The sequence below is a fragment of the Pteropus vampyrus genome, unplaced genomic scaffold (genome assembly GCF_000151845.1).
Source record: "Pteropus vampyrus isolate Shadow unplaced genomic scaffold, Pvam_2.0 Scaffold1000005106, whole genome shotgun sequence".
NCBI classification, from domain to species: Eukaryota; Metazoa; Chordata; class Mammalia; order Chiroptera; family Pteropodidae; genus Pteropus; species Pteropus vampyrus.
This window is the reverse complement of record NW_011919508.1, coordinates 5,338-21,063: the sequence shown is the minus strand read 5'-3', so window position 1 is coordinate 21,063 and position 15,726 is coordinate 5,338. Positions and strand designations below refer to the sequence as shown.

The 15,726-nt window shown below is 37.5% G+C and overlaps 1 protein-coding gene across 1 annotated transcript; it reads right to left on the bottom strand.

Annotated features, from left to right (window-relative positions):
• Positions 1-12,811: 12,811 nt before the first annotated feature.
• On the bottom strand, positions 12,812-13,780 carry LOC105311589 (olfactory receptor-like protein OLF4). The gene has a single exon (XM_011387559.2). It carries the CDS (start codon positions 13,778-13,780, stop codon positions 12,812-12,814), a length of 969 nt encoding a protein of 322 aa, XP_011385861.2.
• Positions 13,781-15,726: the final 1,946 nt, after the last annotated feature.

The window sequence follows — 15,726 nt, the reverse complement described above, 5'->3', positions numbered from 1 at the left end:
AAACAAACAGAGACTCATGGACATGGAATATAGGCTAGAGGTTACCAGAGGACTATAGACTAGTGGTTGCTAGTGGGGTAGGGGAGGAGAGGGGATGTAGACATGGTAAAGGGGGTCAAATATAGGGTTTAGAGGGAGAGTGAAGTGGGTAAAGGGGATCAAATATATGGTAGCTGAAGGAAACTGTACTTTGGGTGATAAAAACACAATAGAATATACAGATGTCAAATGACAATGTACACCTGAAAATTATATAATTCTATTAACCGATGTTACCCCAATAAATGTAATTAAAATTTTAAAATAAATAAATAAATAAATAAATCTTTCTGTCTACATGTCTACATTCTTTCAGTTTCATGTTAACTTAATCATGCATTCCTTTAATTTCTATTCCCTCCACATTTCTTTCAAGTTTCTTTTGATTTTAAAGGTGACATTATTAATGAGTCTGTGTTGTGCATATGTATGTGTGTTTACTTGAATGAAAGTCAGGCGAAAATGCACATATATATACTTAAATACTTTCCATATGTGAAATTATTCTTAGTCTCTTAAATATTTCTAAACAGTTATTTATTTCTAACAACATTTACCTGAATTAGATTCGCACTTCACATCACCATCAGAAATAAGAAATCAGACGATCCAAGTCATTACATTATTTTTTTACAATTATAAAACAAAGCAATTAAACTGTTGCTGGCCTGTTTGAATTTCATATGTGTGTGTGTTTCTATGTATGTATGTATATACTCATGCAGTAAGTATTCTTGTTTTTTGTAGGGCTCCTTTAATTCAGCAATTTATGCATTTTAAAGAAGACAAATAAAAAATATTGTGTGCTCACAGATTGGGAGAATTAATACTGTTAAAATGTCCATACTATTTTGAAGAGGAAACTACAGGTTCCAAATGTGTCATTGTTGCTAAAAGCTCATAATGCCATCCGAGATTTAATATGAAATCTAATGGCAATTTCAACCTCTCAGAAATGTAATACTATACAACCAGTGTGGAATTTTTTTGTTAAAGCACCAGTAAGGTAATCTGTCATGTGGGCCCCTCCATTTCACCATAGACAGAAGAGAGAATCTGCAGGATCAAAACCCTTGCTGTTCCCATCCCTCCAAAAATGATGCCCTGCTCTAAAAATAATTCTTTCTTTTCTTTTGTTAATAGCTCCCTCGTCCCTCCCTTCTTTCTAAGAAAACATTCCAATATGTACAACCACTGAGAGTTAGTTTCCTTCTAATTGCTAGATGGGATGCTGCCCCATTTACAAATTTCTTAATAAAGACAATTGGATCTCTAAATTTATTCTGTTGATTTTTGTTTTTTAGACTATCCAAAGGAATGTATAGATTCAATGCAGCCCCTATGAAAATTCCAATACTATTTTTCGCAAAAATAGAAGAAACAATTGTAAAATTTATATGAGACATTAAACACCTTGAATATCCAAAGCAATCCTGATAAAGTTGAAGAAAGCTGGAGCCATCATGCTCCCTGATTTTGAACTATATTACAAAGCTATAGTAATCAAAGCAGTATGGTGTAGATGAAAAAGAAGCCACATACCTTATCTGACCAGCTCAGGAAAGGCCTACATGGTGGACCTTACAAACCCAAAAACCAAATTAGACACACAGGGATGTTCTAACCATAAAACTCCTGACTAAAAGCCAGTCTATGCAGGTTGTCACAACCTAGTCTTACAGTTTCCTTGACAAGGGTCAATCTTTAACTTTGAAATAGTTTATTGCCTTTGTGCATCTAAGATAAAACACCTTGAAAATATCAGTGTCACCTTCTTTTACAGACCTCTTGAAGGCACAACTTCCAGCCCCACACCATGTTATCCTGTTGCCCACATACCATATCTATACGTTGTACATATGAACTACTCTGTATCCGACATTGTAAAAAGCACATGCCTCTCTGTTTTACTTTTTACTCAATCTCAGAGATTTCTCTGCTTTGCTTTCTCCTATTTCCCTCATCTATCAACAAATGGCAGAAAGCCCTCCTTACATCTCCTCCTTTCATTCTAAGTATAGAATAAGCTGCAAAACTTCCAATAATCTATTGAGATTTTGCTTCCCATCAATTTTCATCAGTTTGAGTGACAGATGACACCCAAACTTTTAAGATACTTTTTCTTAAGATGGACATTCTTACAGAAATAAAGACACATAGATCAATGGAACAGAATAGAGAGCCTAGAAAAAAACATACACATATATGGTCATTAATTTATGAGAAAGGAGCCCAGAATATCCAATGGGGAAAGGACAATCTCCTCAATAAAAAGTACTGGGAAAACTGGACATATACATGTAAAAGAATGAAACTGGGTCACTATTATTAGAGTTCAGAGAAATGTACCCCAAGATGTGTATGTGAATTATTCTTGAGACCCCTTAGGACCAAGAAAAACTTTTCCCTCTTCCTTAAAGAATTTAAATGTGGGGGCTTGCCTGCGATAAGAGTGATCGTTACAGATAACCTGTTATGGCCTATGTATAGACAAACTTCTACTTTAGCATCTAACTAAACATCTTCTAACTGAACATCTGCTCTTACTGTCTTGCTCATGACCTTCTCCCCTCTGAAGCCCCAGATGCCTTACCTCATCCTTAGCTCAGAATGTCATATATATGCCTCATTTTCTGTTTGTCTCTGAAAATCTCCTGTATGTTTCCATACAGACTCCACTGGGAAATATATATTTGATAATTAATTTTTGCCAGTGACCACTGTAGGTATTCTAGACACCAAGCTGAATGAGACTATAAAACCAGGAGATCACATATAAGTTATGTGTAATCCCTGACATTAAACGTTTGATTTATGAGTTACTCACAGGACCTGTGAGTAACAAACCTGATGTTTTCATAGTTCCCTGATGCTTGTTGCAAATATAATAAGGACCACAAAGGATCTGGTCCAGCCACAACATTGGCTCTGGTCTGAGTAACAAGCAGTTGGGATCCAGGCCAGGGCCCCAGGCATTCCTCACCTATAGCATCACTTGCAACAGGCTGAGATTTAAAAGGAACGATGATGAAGTCTACATTATCAGGAAGAGCAGTTAAGGTACTGATTAAATAGAATGAGGGACACCAAAGTGGAAACTGGGGTTTCAGATTTTCTTGGAATGAAATTATGCAAATTGGCTTAATAGTAATTGAAGCCATTTCACATGAGTTATACAGCTTATGACTATCTGTAAAACAATAAAACATAACCAGGAGTAACACCAGGTTTGTTACTCACAGGTCCTGTGTGATTGGGGACCACACAGGAAAACCTGGGGGAGGGGATTTGAGAAGAGAGAGAGGGAGAGAGAGGGAATGGACTAAGTTGGAGGAACTTCGTGCTTATCTATTAGCCTTATCATACAGCTAGCAGTGTGGTTTTGTTGTTGTTGTTTGTTTAGTTTAATTTTGTTTTTGAGATGAATGTATTTAAAATGAATGACTCATATATGTCATAATGGAAGACATTCTTCTTTAGAAACCCAAGTAACCCATTAAAGAAACATAAATTTACAAATTTTCTGATCAAGGTTGGAAAAAATTTCGTGAATGTATGGAGAAAAAGGGGGAAAAAAAACTGGCTACGTAACAGAGAGAAGAGAAAACTTAATAAATTGATTACTTAAATTGTATAGAGAAGTTGAACTCAAGCAAATGGAAATTTCAGAACATAAATAAAAAGACCGAGTTCTATAATCAGAATCTTATTAAAGGATCACAGATTAAAGGACACTTTTTTCAGCCCGAAGGAAATTATTCATTTTGTAGCTGCCATCCTAAAAAAATCTTTTCAGAATCACCTTTATCTCTTTGTTCCTGGGACCGTAGATGAAGTTCAGCATGATGTGACCACAGCATACATCAATGAAGTTTCTGTACTTGGGTGTGAGCTGTGGCTTGCAGCAGAGCTGAGGAACACTCTTAGAACTGTACAATAAAAGAAGGAGACAACTGAGAGCTGAGACATACAGGTAGAAAATGCTTTATACTTTCCCTGAGCTGATGAGATTCTGCATATAGAGGAAACAATCTTAGAGCAAGAGTAAATTATACCAGCCAGAGGACCCCCCACCCAGCAGAATGATTAAGAAATATATCACCAGGTTATTAAGAAAGGTATCATAACAAGCAAGATGAACTATCTGATTGAATTCCCAGGTAAAGTGGAGAATTTTCAAGACAGTACAGAAAGATATTCGCAATACCATTAAGCTTTGCAACAAGGAATGCAAGGCACTCATGATCCAGGCCACCAAAAGCAGCAGTCCACTGAACCAGAGATCATGATGACCATGTAGTGCAGGGGGTGACAGATGGCCACAAAGTGGTCATAAATCATCACAGTCAGAAGGAAGTCATCCAATCCTGCAAAGAGTAGGAAAAATCATATCTGTGAGATGCAGCCTACATACATAAGGGGCTGCAATTCTGGTTCCTCTGAAAATCTCAGAAGAAATTCTGAAAATATTGTAAGATTCCCTGGTTCTATGTCATGGAGGTGACTTACAGAAAACAGGAAAATAAAGTGTAATTTTCATACAAACTGGCTTACTCACATAGTTCTAATACTAGAGTTCATATTTAAAATTCAAGAAATTAATTTCAATATCTTTTTAAGGATGTGGTCTCCTCTTGGGGTTTCCTGTGCCATTTATATTAGGAATTTTTGTCTCATTCTGCTTTTTCTCCTAGGGGTTCATGACACCGTATTCTACAGTGTTATTGAGAAAGTCTTCATGCATTTTGGGAATATTGTTTGCCGACTAGGTTATAGGCACTGTCTAGTCTGTGAAGAATGAGAGCTAAAGTACAAAACTCCCTTGAATTCAATGAGGAGGGATGTTGAAGAAGAATGTACAATAAAATTTTAAAAATATAACGTTTCAAAAGGTCACAGGTGGTATGAAGAAAAAGAAAGCAGATGTAAAGGAGAAAGTGATGAGGACGCTGTGTTTTTTATGTGTATTTAGGCAAGACCTGCAAACACATGATGTTTGCACATTGCCTCTAAGACAAAAAGGAGGGAGATGCCAGGTTATATGGATAACTTTGTACCCCACAGAGGGATTGGTGAGTGCAAAGGCCCTAGGGGGAGAAAAAGGGGTTAGTGATGTCACAAAGTTAATAGAGTATCTGTTAGGCCTTGATTATAATTTTTGCAGGTTGTTTCTAGGCAGTAGTTCTCACCCCAAAATGATTTTGCCCCTAGGATATTTGGCAATGTCCAGAGGAATACTGCTAAACAACAAAAGTCCATGGGAAAACATCCTCTAAAATTTTCTGCCCATTTTGTCAAGAGTGAGAGGGGAAAACCCTAGTCTACTTTAGCGCTTCGACTTGAGTGTGCCTATGAATTAACAAGGATTCTACCAGAAATGCAGAATACGATTCAGCAGGTCCTGTTGGGCTAAGATACTCTGCATTTCTATCAAGTTCCCAGGTGGTGTTGACGCTGCAGGTCCTGGTTGAAGCAAGGCTGAGGTCTTGGGTAAGAGCACCGAGACAAACTTTTAGGTTTTCCCAACTAAATTTTCCTTGCATGTACTTTTAAAAGAATAATGTATTCACTCATTCATAAAATATAACAAATGCTGTGTTTATTCCTTTATATAAGTGCCCTCGAGTGGCACATGGTAATACACTTTTCAAAAGACTTTATAGTGAACAGAATAAGTTGTATGAAGAAAAGGAAAGCAGGTGTAAAGGAAAAAGTGATGAGGACGTTATGCGTTTTTATGTGTCTTTAGGCAAGACTTGCAAACAGATGACATTTCAATATCACCACTAGGATAAAAAGGAAGGAGAGGCCAGGTTATATAGACAACTCTGTACCCCACAGAGGGAATGTTCAGTGCAAAGGCCCTCGGATGGAGCAGAAGGGGTTAGTGATGTGCAGTTAATAGAGTATCTGTTAGGCCTTGGTTATAATTTTTGCATGTTGCTTCTAGGCAGTGGTTCTCGCCCAGAAATGATTTTGCCCCTGGGATATTCGGCACTGTCCAGAGGAATACTGCCAAACACCAATAATTTATGGGAAAGTATCCTCCAAAATTATCTGCCCATATTGTCAACAGTGAGAGGTGAAAAAACCTAGTGTATTCCAGCACTTCAACTTGAGTGTGCCTATGAATCAACAAGAATTTTAACAAAAATACAGAATATGATTTAGCTGCTGAGGTCCTGTTGGGCTAAGAAATTCTACATATTTATCAAGGTTCTAGGTGGTGTTAATGCTGTTGGTCTTGCTCGGAGCAAACCTACGGTCTTGTGTTAGATTCAGCTAGACATAGTTTTAGGTTCTCTGAACAAAATTTTTCTTGCATGTAGTATTAAAAGAATAATGTATTCACTCATTCAGAAAATGTGACAAGTTCTGGTTTTATTTCCTTTATATAAAGGCCCTTGGCACATAGTAATACACTTTTAAAAAGAACGGAAGAAGGACCTCCTAAACATATCCACGGCCTCAACCCCAGGGCCTTTGAACTTGATATTTTTATAACAGGGAGGATTAGGGTAACAGGTGGAACAGGGTTGCTAATTGGCGACTGTAAGGTAGAAGATGAGCCAGGATCATCCGCATGGGACGAAGGTGACCACAATGCTCCTCTAGAAGCAGAAGAGGAGACAAGATGAAAATGCTACACTGCTGGTTTTAAAGAAGGAGGAAGGGCCAGGAACCAAGGAATGCAGCTGGCTAGAATGCAAACTGGAATGAGAAAAAAACCAATTTCACCTGAACCTCTACAGGAAACCCAACCCTGCAGACATCTTGAGTTTAGACAATGAGACACATTGAAGTGTCTGACACAGAACTGTGAGAGCATATATTTGCTTGTTTTAAACAACTAGTGTGGGAATATTTTATAGCAGCGGTAGAATCTAATATAGACATTTATTCAATAAAATTTGCTGAGGGAACTGTGTAGAAGCCTCTCCATTCATTCATTAGTGTCCTTGGGTAAGAGAATTTTACCTTGAAAACTCAAGTGAAGAAGAAAAAATTTTAAAGAGAGTTGGAGGTATTGCGCCCAATCAGCTGGTACGGTGAAGTCATCATTGCATAAATATAAACATGATCTGGCTATGATGCATTGATGCATTAAAATTTAAGGTACAACCAGTCACCTTAATTTCTTCATCATTGAACTGCAAAAACTTTTGTTTCTCTTCACTTTATTCTCTTTGCCCAGAAATGGGTTAGTCTTCAGTTTTTGTTTTTCCCACATGCATGACAAAATTTATCATTAAATATATAGAAGACATGACCACTGAGGGAAAAGGCTAAATGTGGGACAGTAATTCTTACTAACTGTTCCAATAGAGAAAGTAAAGGTAACAAGCCCCAAAATATAGGCACCCTCGCCAGTAGTGAAATAATTCCAAATAAAATTATTTTATATTCCTTTTAAACTCATTCGTAATTATTTACCTCATAAATAACCAGCATGAGAGAAGATACTACAATGTATGTCTCACGAACGGCTGCTACAAGATAATTTCTATCTCCACTCATCTGGAACTTTTCAATAAATATGAGACATGATCAAATACAGCCCAGCTCAATTTATTCTTCCTTTTCTAGTTTTTTAAGATGAAGCATTAGGTTGTTTATTTGGGCTCTTTTTTGTTTTTGGAGATAGGCTTGTAATGATATCAATTTTCATCTTATGACCGCTTTTGCCATGTTCCAAAATTTTTGATATGTTGTGCTATCATTATCATTTGTTTCTATGTATCTCTTGATCTCTTTTTTTACTTTTCTGATCCAGTTATTCTTCAGTAGCATGTTGTTTAATCTCCATGTATTTGTGGTTCTTCCTGATTTCTTTTTGCAGTTGATCTCTAGTTTCAAAGCATTATGATCAGAGAATATAGTTGGTATGATTTCAACCCTCTTATATTTGTTGAGGCTATCTCTGTGTCCCAATTTGTGGTCAAATCTTGAGAATGTACCATGTGCACTGCAGAACAATGTATAAGCAGCTGTTTTGTGATGGAAGGCTCTGTAAATGTAGATTATGTCCAGTTGGACTAATGTGTCATTTAAGGATGTTATTTCCTTATTGATTATCTGTTTAGATGATCTGTCCATATCTACTACGATAGTGTTTTGGTCTGTTTCTCCCTTTAGTTCTGTTAGTAATTGCGTTACATGTTTCGGGACTCCCTGATTGGGAGCATAGATATTAATAATGTTATGTCTTCTTGGTGTATAATTTCTTTTATCATTATGGTGTGTCTCTCAGTATCTTTCTTTACCTTTTTTATTTTGAAGAGTATTTAGTCTAATATTAATACTACTACTCTCACTTTTCTCTGAATGCCATTTGCTTGAAATATCATTTTTCATCCTTTCATTTTGAGTCTACATTTGTCTTTGGAGCTGAGATGTGTCTCCTGGAGGCAGCATATGGTTGGGTTTTGTTTTTGATCCATTCTGTATCTCTATGCTTTTGATTGGTGAGTTCAGTCCATTTACATTTAAGGGGATTATTGAAATCTGAGATCTTCTTATAGCCATTTTATCTTTTGCTTTCTGGTAGCTCAGTGTTTCCATTGCTTTCTTGTCTTTGTGCTTCTCTTTATTTTGTTTGGCTTTTGTGAGTCTTTCTTTTTTTATGTTATATATTTTGGTTCTGAATCTTTGGTGTGTAGTTACCATTATGAATATGTAAAGGATAGTTATATATATATACATATACAGTCGTGCATTTTCTTCTGCTTGTTCCTTATCTCCATTCCACTTTGCGAATTTAGATTCGAACCCCTCTCCCCCGCTTTTCAGTCATTGTTATCTCAATTTGTTCCTATGTATGCTGAACGTTCATTACTATCTTGTTTTAACAATTCTGTTTTTATTATTTAAGGTTATAATGCCCTGTTCTTAGTAAGGTTGTACTCCTCTGCTCTGATTTGCCTGGTAGCCACTTACCTCCTAATTCTGTATTTTGTTTTGTTATTTTGTTTTAGGTGAGCTGACCCCTTTCTGTATTTCCTGTAGTGCAGGCCTCATAGTGGAGAATTCTCTCAATTTTTGTATGTCTGGAAAAGTCTTAATTTCTCCTTCATATCTGAAGGAGAAATTATCTGGATACATTATTCTAGGCTGGTACTTTCTTTCACTTAATAGCTTAAATATTTGATTCCATTCCTTTCTGGCTTGTAATGTTGCGCTGAGATGTCCAATGATAATCTAATGGGTTTTCCTTTATAAGTTGCCATTTTTTCTTCCTGGCTGCCTTGAGAATTCTGACTTTGTCATAAACAATACATTATCTACATTTGTGTTCACCACCCAAAGTCAAATCTCCTTTCATCATCATATATTTGACCCTCTGTACCCTTATCTGCCATTCCCTCTCTACTTTCCCTCTGGTAACAACTAAATTGTTGTTTCTGTTTATGAGTTTTTGTTTGTTTGTTTTGTTCATTAGTTGCTTTCAGTTTCATATCCCACATATGAATGAAATAATATCCCTCCCCCCCAATCCTCCCAAAGAAGAGAGAATCTGCAGGATAAAACCCTTGCTATCTCCTTCCCTGGTGGTCTAGTGCTAGGATTCAGCACTCTCTTCTCTTTCTCCTTGGTTCAAACTGCCCTCGGGTCACTTGCTTTTTCCCCCCTTATGCTTCTGCACACTGCATGACCACTTCCCCAATCATTAAGCCCTTAGGTCAGCATCGAACTGCCTTAGGAACAAAGCCTCGGTCTGTTGACCACAGAAACAGTTTCTATCAAACTAAAGATAACATCTCAACCTCCATGAAAGCAGAACAACCCTACCAGCACTCCCTTGAAACCAGACAGAAAGATGCTGTGACTGACATCAGGACCTGATGCAATGATCAACTTCCCCCTACCCTAGGCCCGACTAATGAGTAGAGCCCACAGCCCCAACCCCCTTAGCTACCATGACTAATGAGTTTTCTCCTATATAACTTATCTTCAGGAGACCACTGGGGGTTCAGGTCTTCGATCACTAGCTCACCTGTGTCATCAGGTTAGGTGCCATAAACCTCTACTTTCTTTGCTGCAAACTCCAATTTGTGTCTCTTTTGGCTTTGATGTATTCAGGCAAAGAAACGCCTTGAGTTTTCTAACAGCACCGGTAAGGTAATGTGGGCCCTCATCATCTTCCCAAAGAAGAGACAATCTGTAGGATAAAATTCTTGCTGTCTCCTTCCCCCCACCCACCCCCCAAAAAGATGTCTTGGTCTAAAAATAATTTTATTTTTGTAAATAGCTCCTTTGCCCCACCCTTCTTTCTATGATAATCTTCCATTTTGTACAACCACTGGGAGTTCCCCTCTAATTGCTAGATGGGATGCTGCTCCATTTACAAATCCCTTAATAAAGCCAATTAGATTTCTAAATTTTATTCGGTTGATTTTTGTTTTTTAACACTTTCCAAAGTAATCTACGGATGTAATGGAATTTCTATCAAAATTCCAATAGAACAAATAATTGTAAAATTAAACAATAGAAATAGAACAAATACTTGTAAAATTAATATGGAGCCTTGAAACACCATGAATAGCCAAAGCAATCTTGAGAAAGCAGAAGAAAGCAGTAGGCATGAAGCTTTCTGATTTTGAACTATATTACAAAGCTATCATCATCAAAACAGTATGGTGTGGAGGAAAAGGGGGCCACATACTCTACCTGATAAGTTCAGAGGAGGCCCACATGGTGAGCCTTACAAACCCAGAGACCAAAGTTACCATCTAGGGCGGTCTGAATGTAAAATTCCCTATCTGAAAGCAGGTCGTAGTGGATAGTCACATCCAAGGCCTTTAACAAAGGTCAATCTTAAACTTTGAAATAGTCTATTGTCTTTGTTAATCTAAGATAATGTACCATGAAAACACCAGAATCACCTTCTTCTCAGACCCCTCAAAACACAACTGTCAGCCACACACCATGAGACCTCACTGTTATCTAAATAAGCACGTGTCTCTCTGTTTAACTTTTTATCCAATTTCAGGGATTTCCCTGCTTTACTTTCTCTCACTTCTCTAATCTTCCACCAATGACTGTAGACCCCTTCTTATGTCTCTTCCTTCCATTCTAACATAAAAAATCAGCTGTAAAACTGCCATTCTCTAGAGCATTTTCTCAATCCATTGAGATTTTGCTTCCTGACGATTGCCATCAGTTCTGCTTAAATGAACTCTTATAAGACTTTTTCTTAGGCTGGACATTCTTTTGTCAAAAATGTTACTGAAACAAAAGCAGACACATAGATCAATGGAACAGAATAGAGAGCCCAGAAATAAACCCACACATATATGGTCATTGATTTATGAGAAAGGAGCCAAGAATAGCCAGTGGGAAAAGTATAATCTCTTCATAAATGGTGATGGGAAAACTGGACATTCACATGCAAAAGAATAAATGCAGGTCATGATCATAAGGATTCAGAACAAGTCACCTGAAGATGTATATCTGGATTATTTTTGAGACCCTGTAGGCCCAAAAGAAACTTTTACCATGCCCCTAAAATATTTAAATGTGGGGACTTGCCCATAATAAGAGTGATCATCAGCGATCACCTGTTGTGACCTATGTATAGGACAGAGCAAACTTCTAATTACTGAACATCTGCTCTTCTTACTGTCCTGCAAACGACCTTCTGCCCTCTGAAGCCTCAGGTTCCTCACCTCATTCTTAGCTCAGAATGACATATATATCTCGTTTTCTGTTTGTCTCTGAACATCTTCCATGTTTCCATGCCAATCTCATTGGGAAATATATACTTGATAATCAATTTTCACCAGTGACTATTGTAGGTATTCTGGGCCCTGAGCTGAATGAGACAATAAAACCTGGAGACCAGATAGAAAATACAATAGCATGTTACTAGTGTGATGCCTGGCATTAAACTTCTGATTTATGAGACGTCCATTTCAAATACATTCACCCCAAAATATCACATTGTTAGCTGTATGGCATGGATATTAGATAAGCACGAAGTTCTCCCCAACTTGGTCCATTCCCATTCTCTCTCTCTCTCTTCTCTCTCCACTGATCTTCCATGTGGCTCTTGAACATGCTGAACCTGTGATTAATAAACATTGCTTTTTCATAGTTTCCTGGTAGTTTTGCAATTATAATAAGGACCAATTATAACAAATTATAACAAAGGCCAGCCCTGCAACAACATAGAAAGAGGTCTGAGTGACAAGCCCCAGGCCATCCTCTCCTATAGCATCACTATCAACAGGCTGAGAATTACAGGGAGAAACGATGAAGTCTACATTATCAGGAAGAGCAGTTAAGGTACTGATGTAGACAGGATGAGGGACACAAAAGTGAAAACTGAGGTTTCAGGTTTTCCTGGATTGCAATTATATAAATGGGCTTAGTAGACAAGTGAAGTTTTTTGCTACAGGAGTAATACGACTTATGACTATTCTATTTATAAAACAAGAACAAATTACTTACAATGATGTATGTCTTTTGAGAAGGAATTATTCTTTAGAAATTCATGTTGGCCATAACACAAATGGAAATGTCCTAATATTTCTGATTAAGGTGAGAAAAACATCGTGAAGCTAGGAAAAAAGACGGGGGTGGGGGGCAGGGCAGAAATCATTCTGCATAACAGACAGAGCAGAAAGCTTAATAAAGTATTTCCTAAAACTGTACAGAGAAGCTGTTCTCTAACAATGGAAATTCCAGGGCATAAGTAAAAGGAGCAAGTTCTACTATCACCGTCTGATAAAAAGAATCATAGTTTCTGGTTGTGAGGCTTGGAGCCACGAAATCAAGGGCACTCTTTCAGCCTCAAGATGATTGTCACTTTTATAGCTGCCATCCCAAAGAATCTTTTTAGAGCTCTCTTTATGTCTTTGTTCCTGAGACTGTAGATGAAGGGGTTCAGCATGGGTGTGACCACAGTGTACATCACTGATGCTACTGCGCTTGAGTGTGAGCTGTTGGTAGCAGCAGAGCTGAGGTACACTCCTAGAATCGTACAATAAAATAAGGAGACGACTGAGAGGTGAGACACACAGGTAGAAAATGCTTTATACTTCCCCTGAGCTGATGACATTCCACGTATGCAGGAAACAATCTTACAGTAAGAATAAAGGATACCAGAGAAAGGACCACAAGCCAGCAGGACAGCTGCAAAATACATCACCATGTTATTAAGAAAGGTGTCAGAACAGGCAAGTTGGACCATCTGATTGAGTTCACAGATAAAGTGGGGGATTTCCAAGTCTGCGCAGAAAGACAGCCTCAAGACCATTAAACTTTCTAACAAGGAATCCAGGACACTCATGATCCAGGACACCAGAACCAGCAGTATACAGAGCCGGGGGTTCATGATGACCATGTAGTGCAGGGGGTGACAGATGGCCACAAAGCGGTCATAGGCCATCACAGTCAAGAGGAAGACATCAAACCCAGCGAAAAGTATGAGAAAATATATCTGTGCGATGCAGCCTTTATAGGTTATGACTTTGCTCCGTGTCTGGATGTTCACCAGCATCTTTGGGATGGTGGTGGTGGTGGAACAGATATCTACCAGGGACAGGTTGCAGAGGAAGAAGTACATGGGCGTGTGGAGGTGGGAGTCTGAGCTGACGGCCAGGATGATGAGCAGGTTTCCAAACACAGTGATCAGGTACATGGAGAGGAAAAACCCAAATATGAGAGACTGCAGTTCTGGCTCCTCTGAAAATCCCAGAAGAAGAAATTCTGAAAGTCGTGTATCATTCCCTGTTTCCATATGGTGGAGGTGATGACTAGGAATGAAAAAAAGTAACGATTAATTTTACAAGTGGGTATTACTACCATGCTGAAATGCTAAAATTGAAATTTTGCAGTCAAATGTATATGTAATATATGGTTCTGTAGAGATCTGATTCCCTTTAAGAAATTTCCTGTGACATCTCTGATTAGAAGCCCTGTCCCACTCCTAGCATTTTGCCCAATAAGTCATACTTTTCTTGGTTTAAGGAGAAATTCTTTCACTCATTTGAGTGATATATGCTGATTTGACCATTTTCTAGTCAGAAAGTGTACGGTGCTGATTTCCATAATTTTCCAAAATTTTCCATAATCCAATAAGTGAGAAAGAATATAAGCAAATAAAAAATTATATACCATGTCAGTCTGTGCTGGTGTGTTGAAGGATAAGAAAGTAGGTATTTAATAAAGTGAATGACTGTTATTTTTACTGGGAATTGAGAAAGGCTTGCAAACAAGGTGCCGTATAACAGAGTGTTTAAGGAAGACATAGGGAGGACAGAAAGATTTCTGGAGAAGTAATCAAGGCTCAAAAGGAAGCCACGTGGTGGGAAAAATGAACAAGAGGGAGAGTGATAGGGATGGTGTCAGAGAATGTGGAGGAATGAGATGGTCTGTCGGCTACAGATAAAACTTCAAGACACAGGGAGTGCAGATGTCGTTCCTCCCACTCTATTCATTTTGTTTCCAAAAGATCCTGTGAGTAGGAGTGATCCCTTCTTTATTTCAATCTGTTGGTTAACATTCTGGGGTCTGTATTTTAAAGAACACGTTTTGGAGTATATGAACTAGGTACCCCTGTCCTGAAAATGGCTCATGCTCCACAAACCACATATGCCCATACTCACAAGCACACACATACTCAAACTATGATCTGGGGTCATGTTACTACTGGGCTCTACTCACCCAGAGCCACAATAATATAGAAACTATGATATAAGACAAGCTTTCAACTTCAGATCATCTTTCCCTTAAAAAAAAATAGAAATAACACCTAAATTCCAGTTGGTACGCCTCCAACAGACATTGAAAATTGGGCCTCCATTTTGATATGATTATTTTATGTTCTATATTTTTTAAAAAGCAGTTAAACAGGTGGAGAGATAAATTGATGGGGTAGGGGTGGAGATCTAATAAGCTGGGGTGGTCCCTGAGACGTGATGAGGAGGAAGCTTCCTTTGTTCTGGAGACATTCTAATTGCAGTTAAATCGCTCTGATGCCCAGAGTAACCTATAAAGTAGCAAATAACAATTTATTTGAAACAAAATAAAAATAATATCTTTATGGTATCAAGACACCTTACAAATTGAATATCCAACTAGAAAATGTACAGAGAATAAACCCACAATTTACAAAGATATTTTTAATGTGCATGAAAATGGATTTTTTTTTTTAAAGCTGAAATGGAAAGAGACATTTGTAAATGACATTAAGGGCATAACTTTGAAAATCAGAAAACTGGGTTTTGATTCTGGGATGTAAATTGCCAAAGACCAAAAAATAAAATATATAAAAATAACTTTAAAAGGCAGTGGAGAAAGCAATATTTACAGTTATAATTTCTACCTGTATAAACATAAATGGAATCAACTACGCTTAGGAGAAACAGAGAGGTGATTATTGAATGCAAAAGAATGACTTTCACAAGATGAAAAAGGTGACTGCTATTTGTAAAATCACATTGGTCTACAAAAAGCAAAAAGGTAAAAATAAAGAGAAACAGATGTGAAATAAAAACACAATGTCTATAAAAGGAGATTATTACTACTAAGGATAGAATTGACTGTACAAAATATATAAATTTTCACACATTCCACCCAAATACACCTATACATATTTAAAATAATTCACTGTCAAACCATAAAAACTTTAGTGAAAAAAACTCCAATTTTTTTGGAAGTATGGAATCCAAAACCATCATAACA

Excerpts from the sequence above, each read along its gene's own strand:
- LOC105311589 (XM_011387559.2), bottom strand. The coding sequence starts at position 13,780 with ATGGAAACAGGGAATGATACACGACTTTCAGAATTTCTTCTTCTGGGA.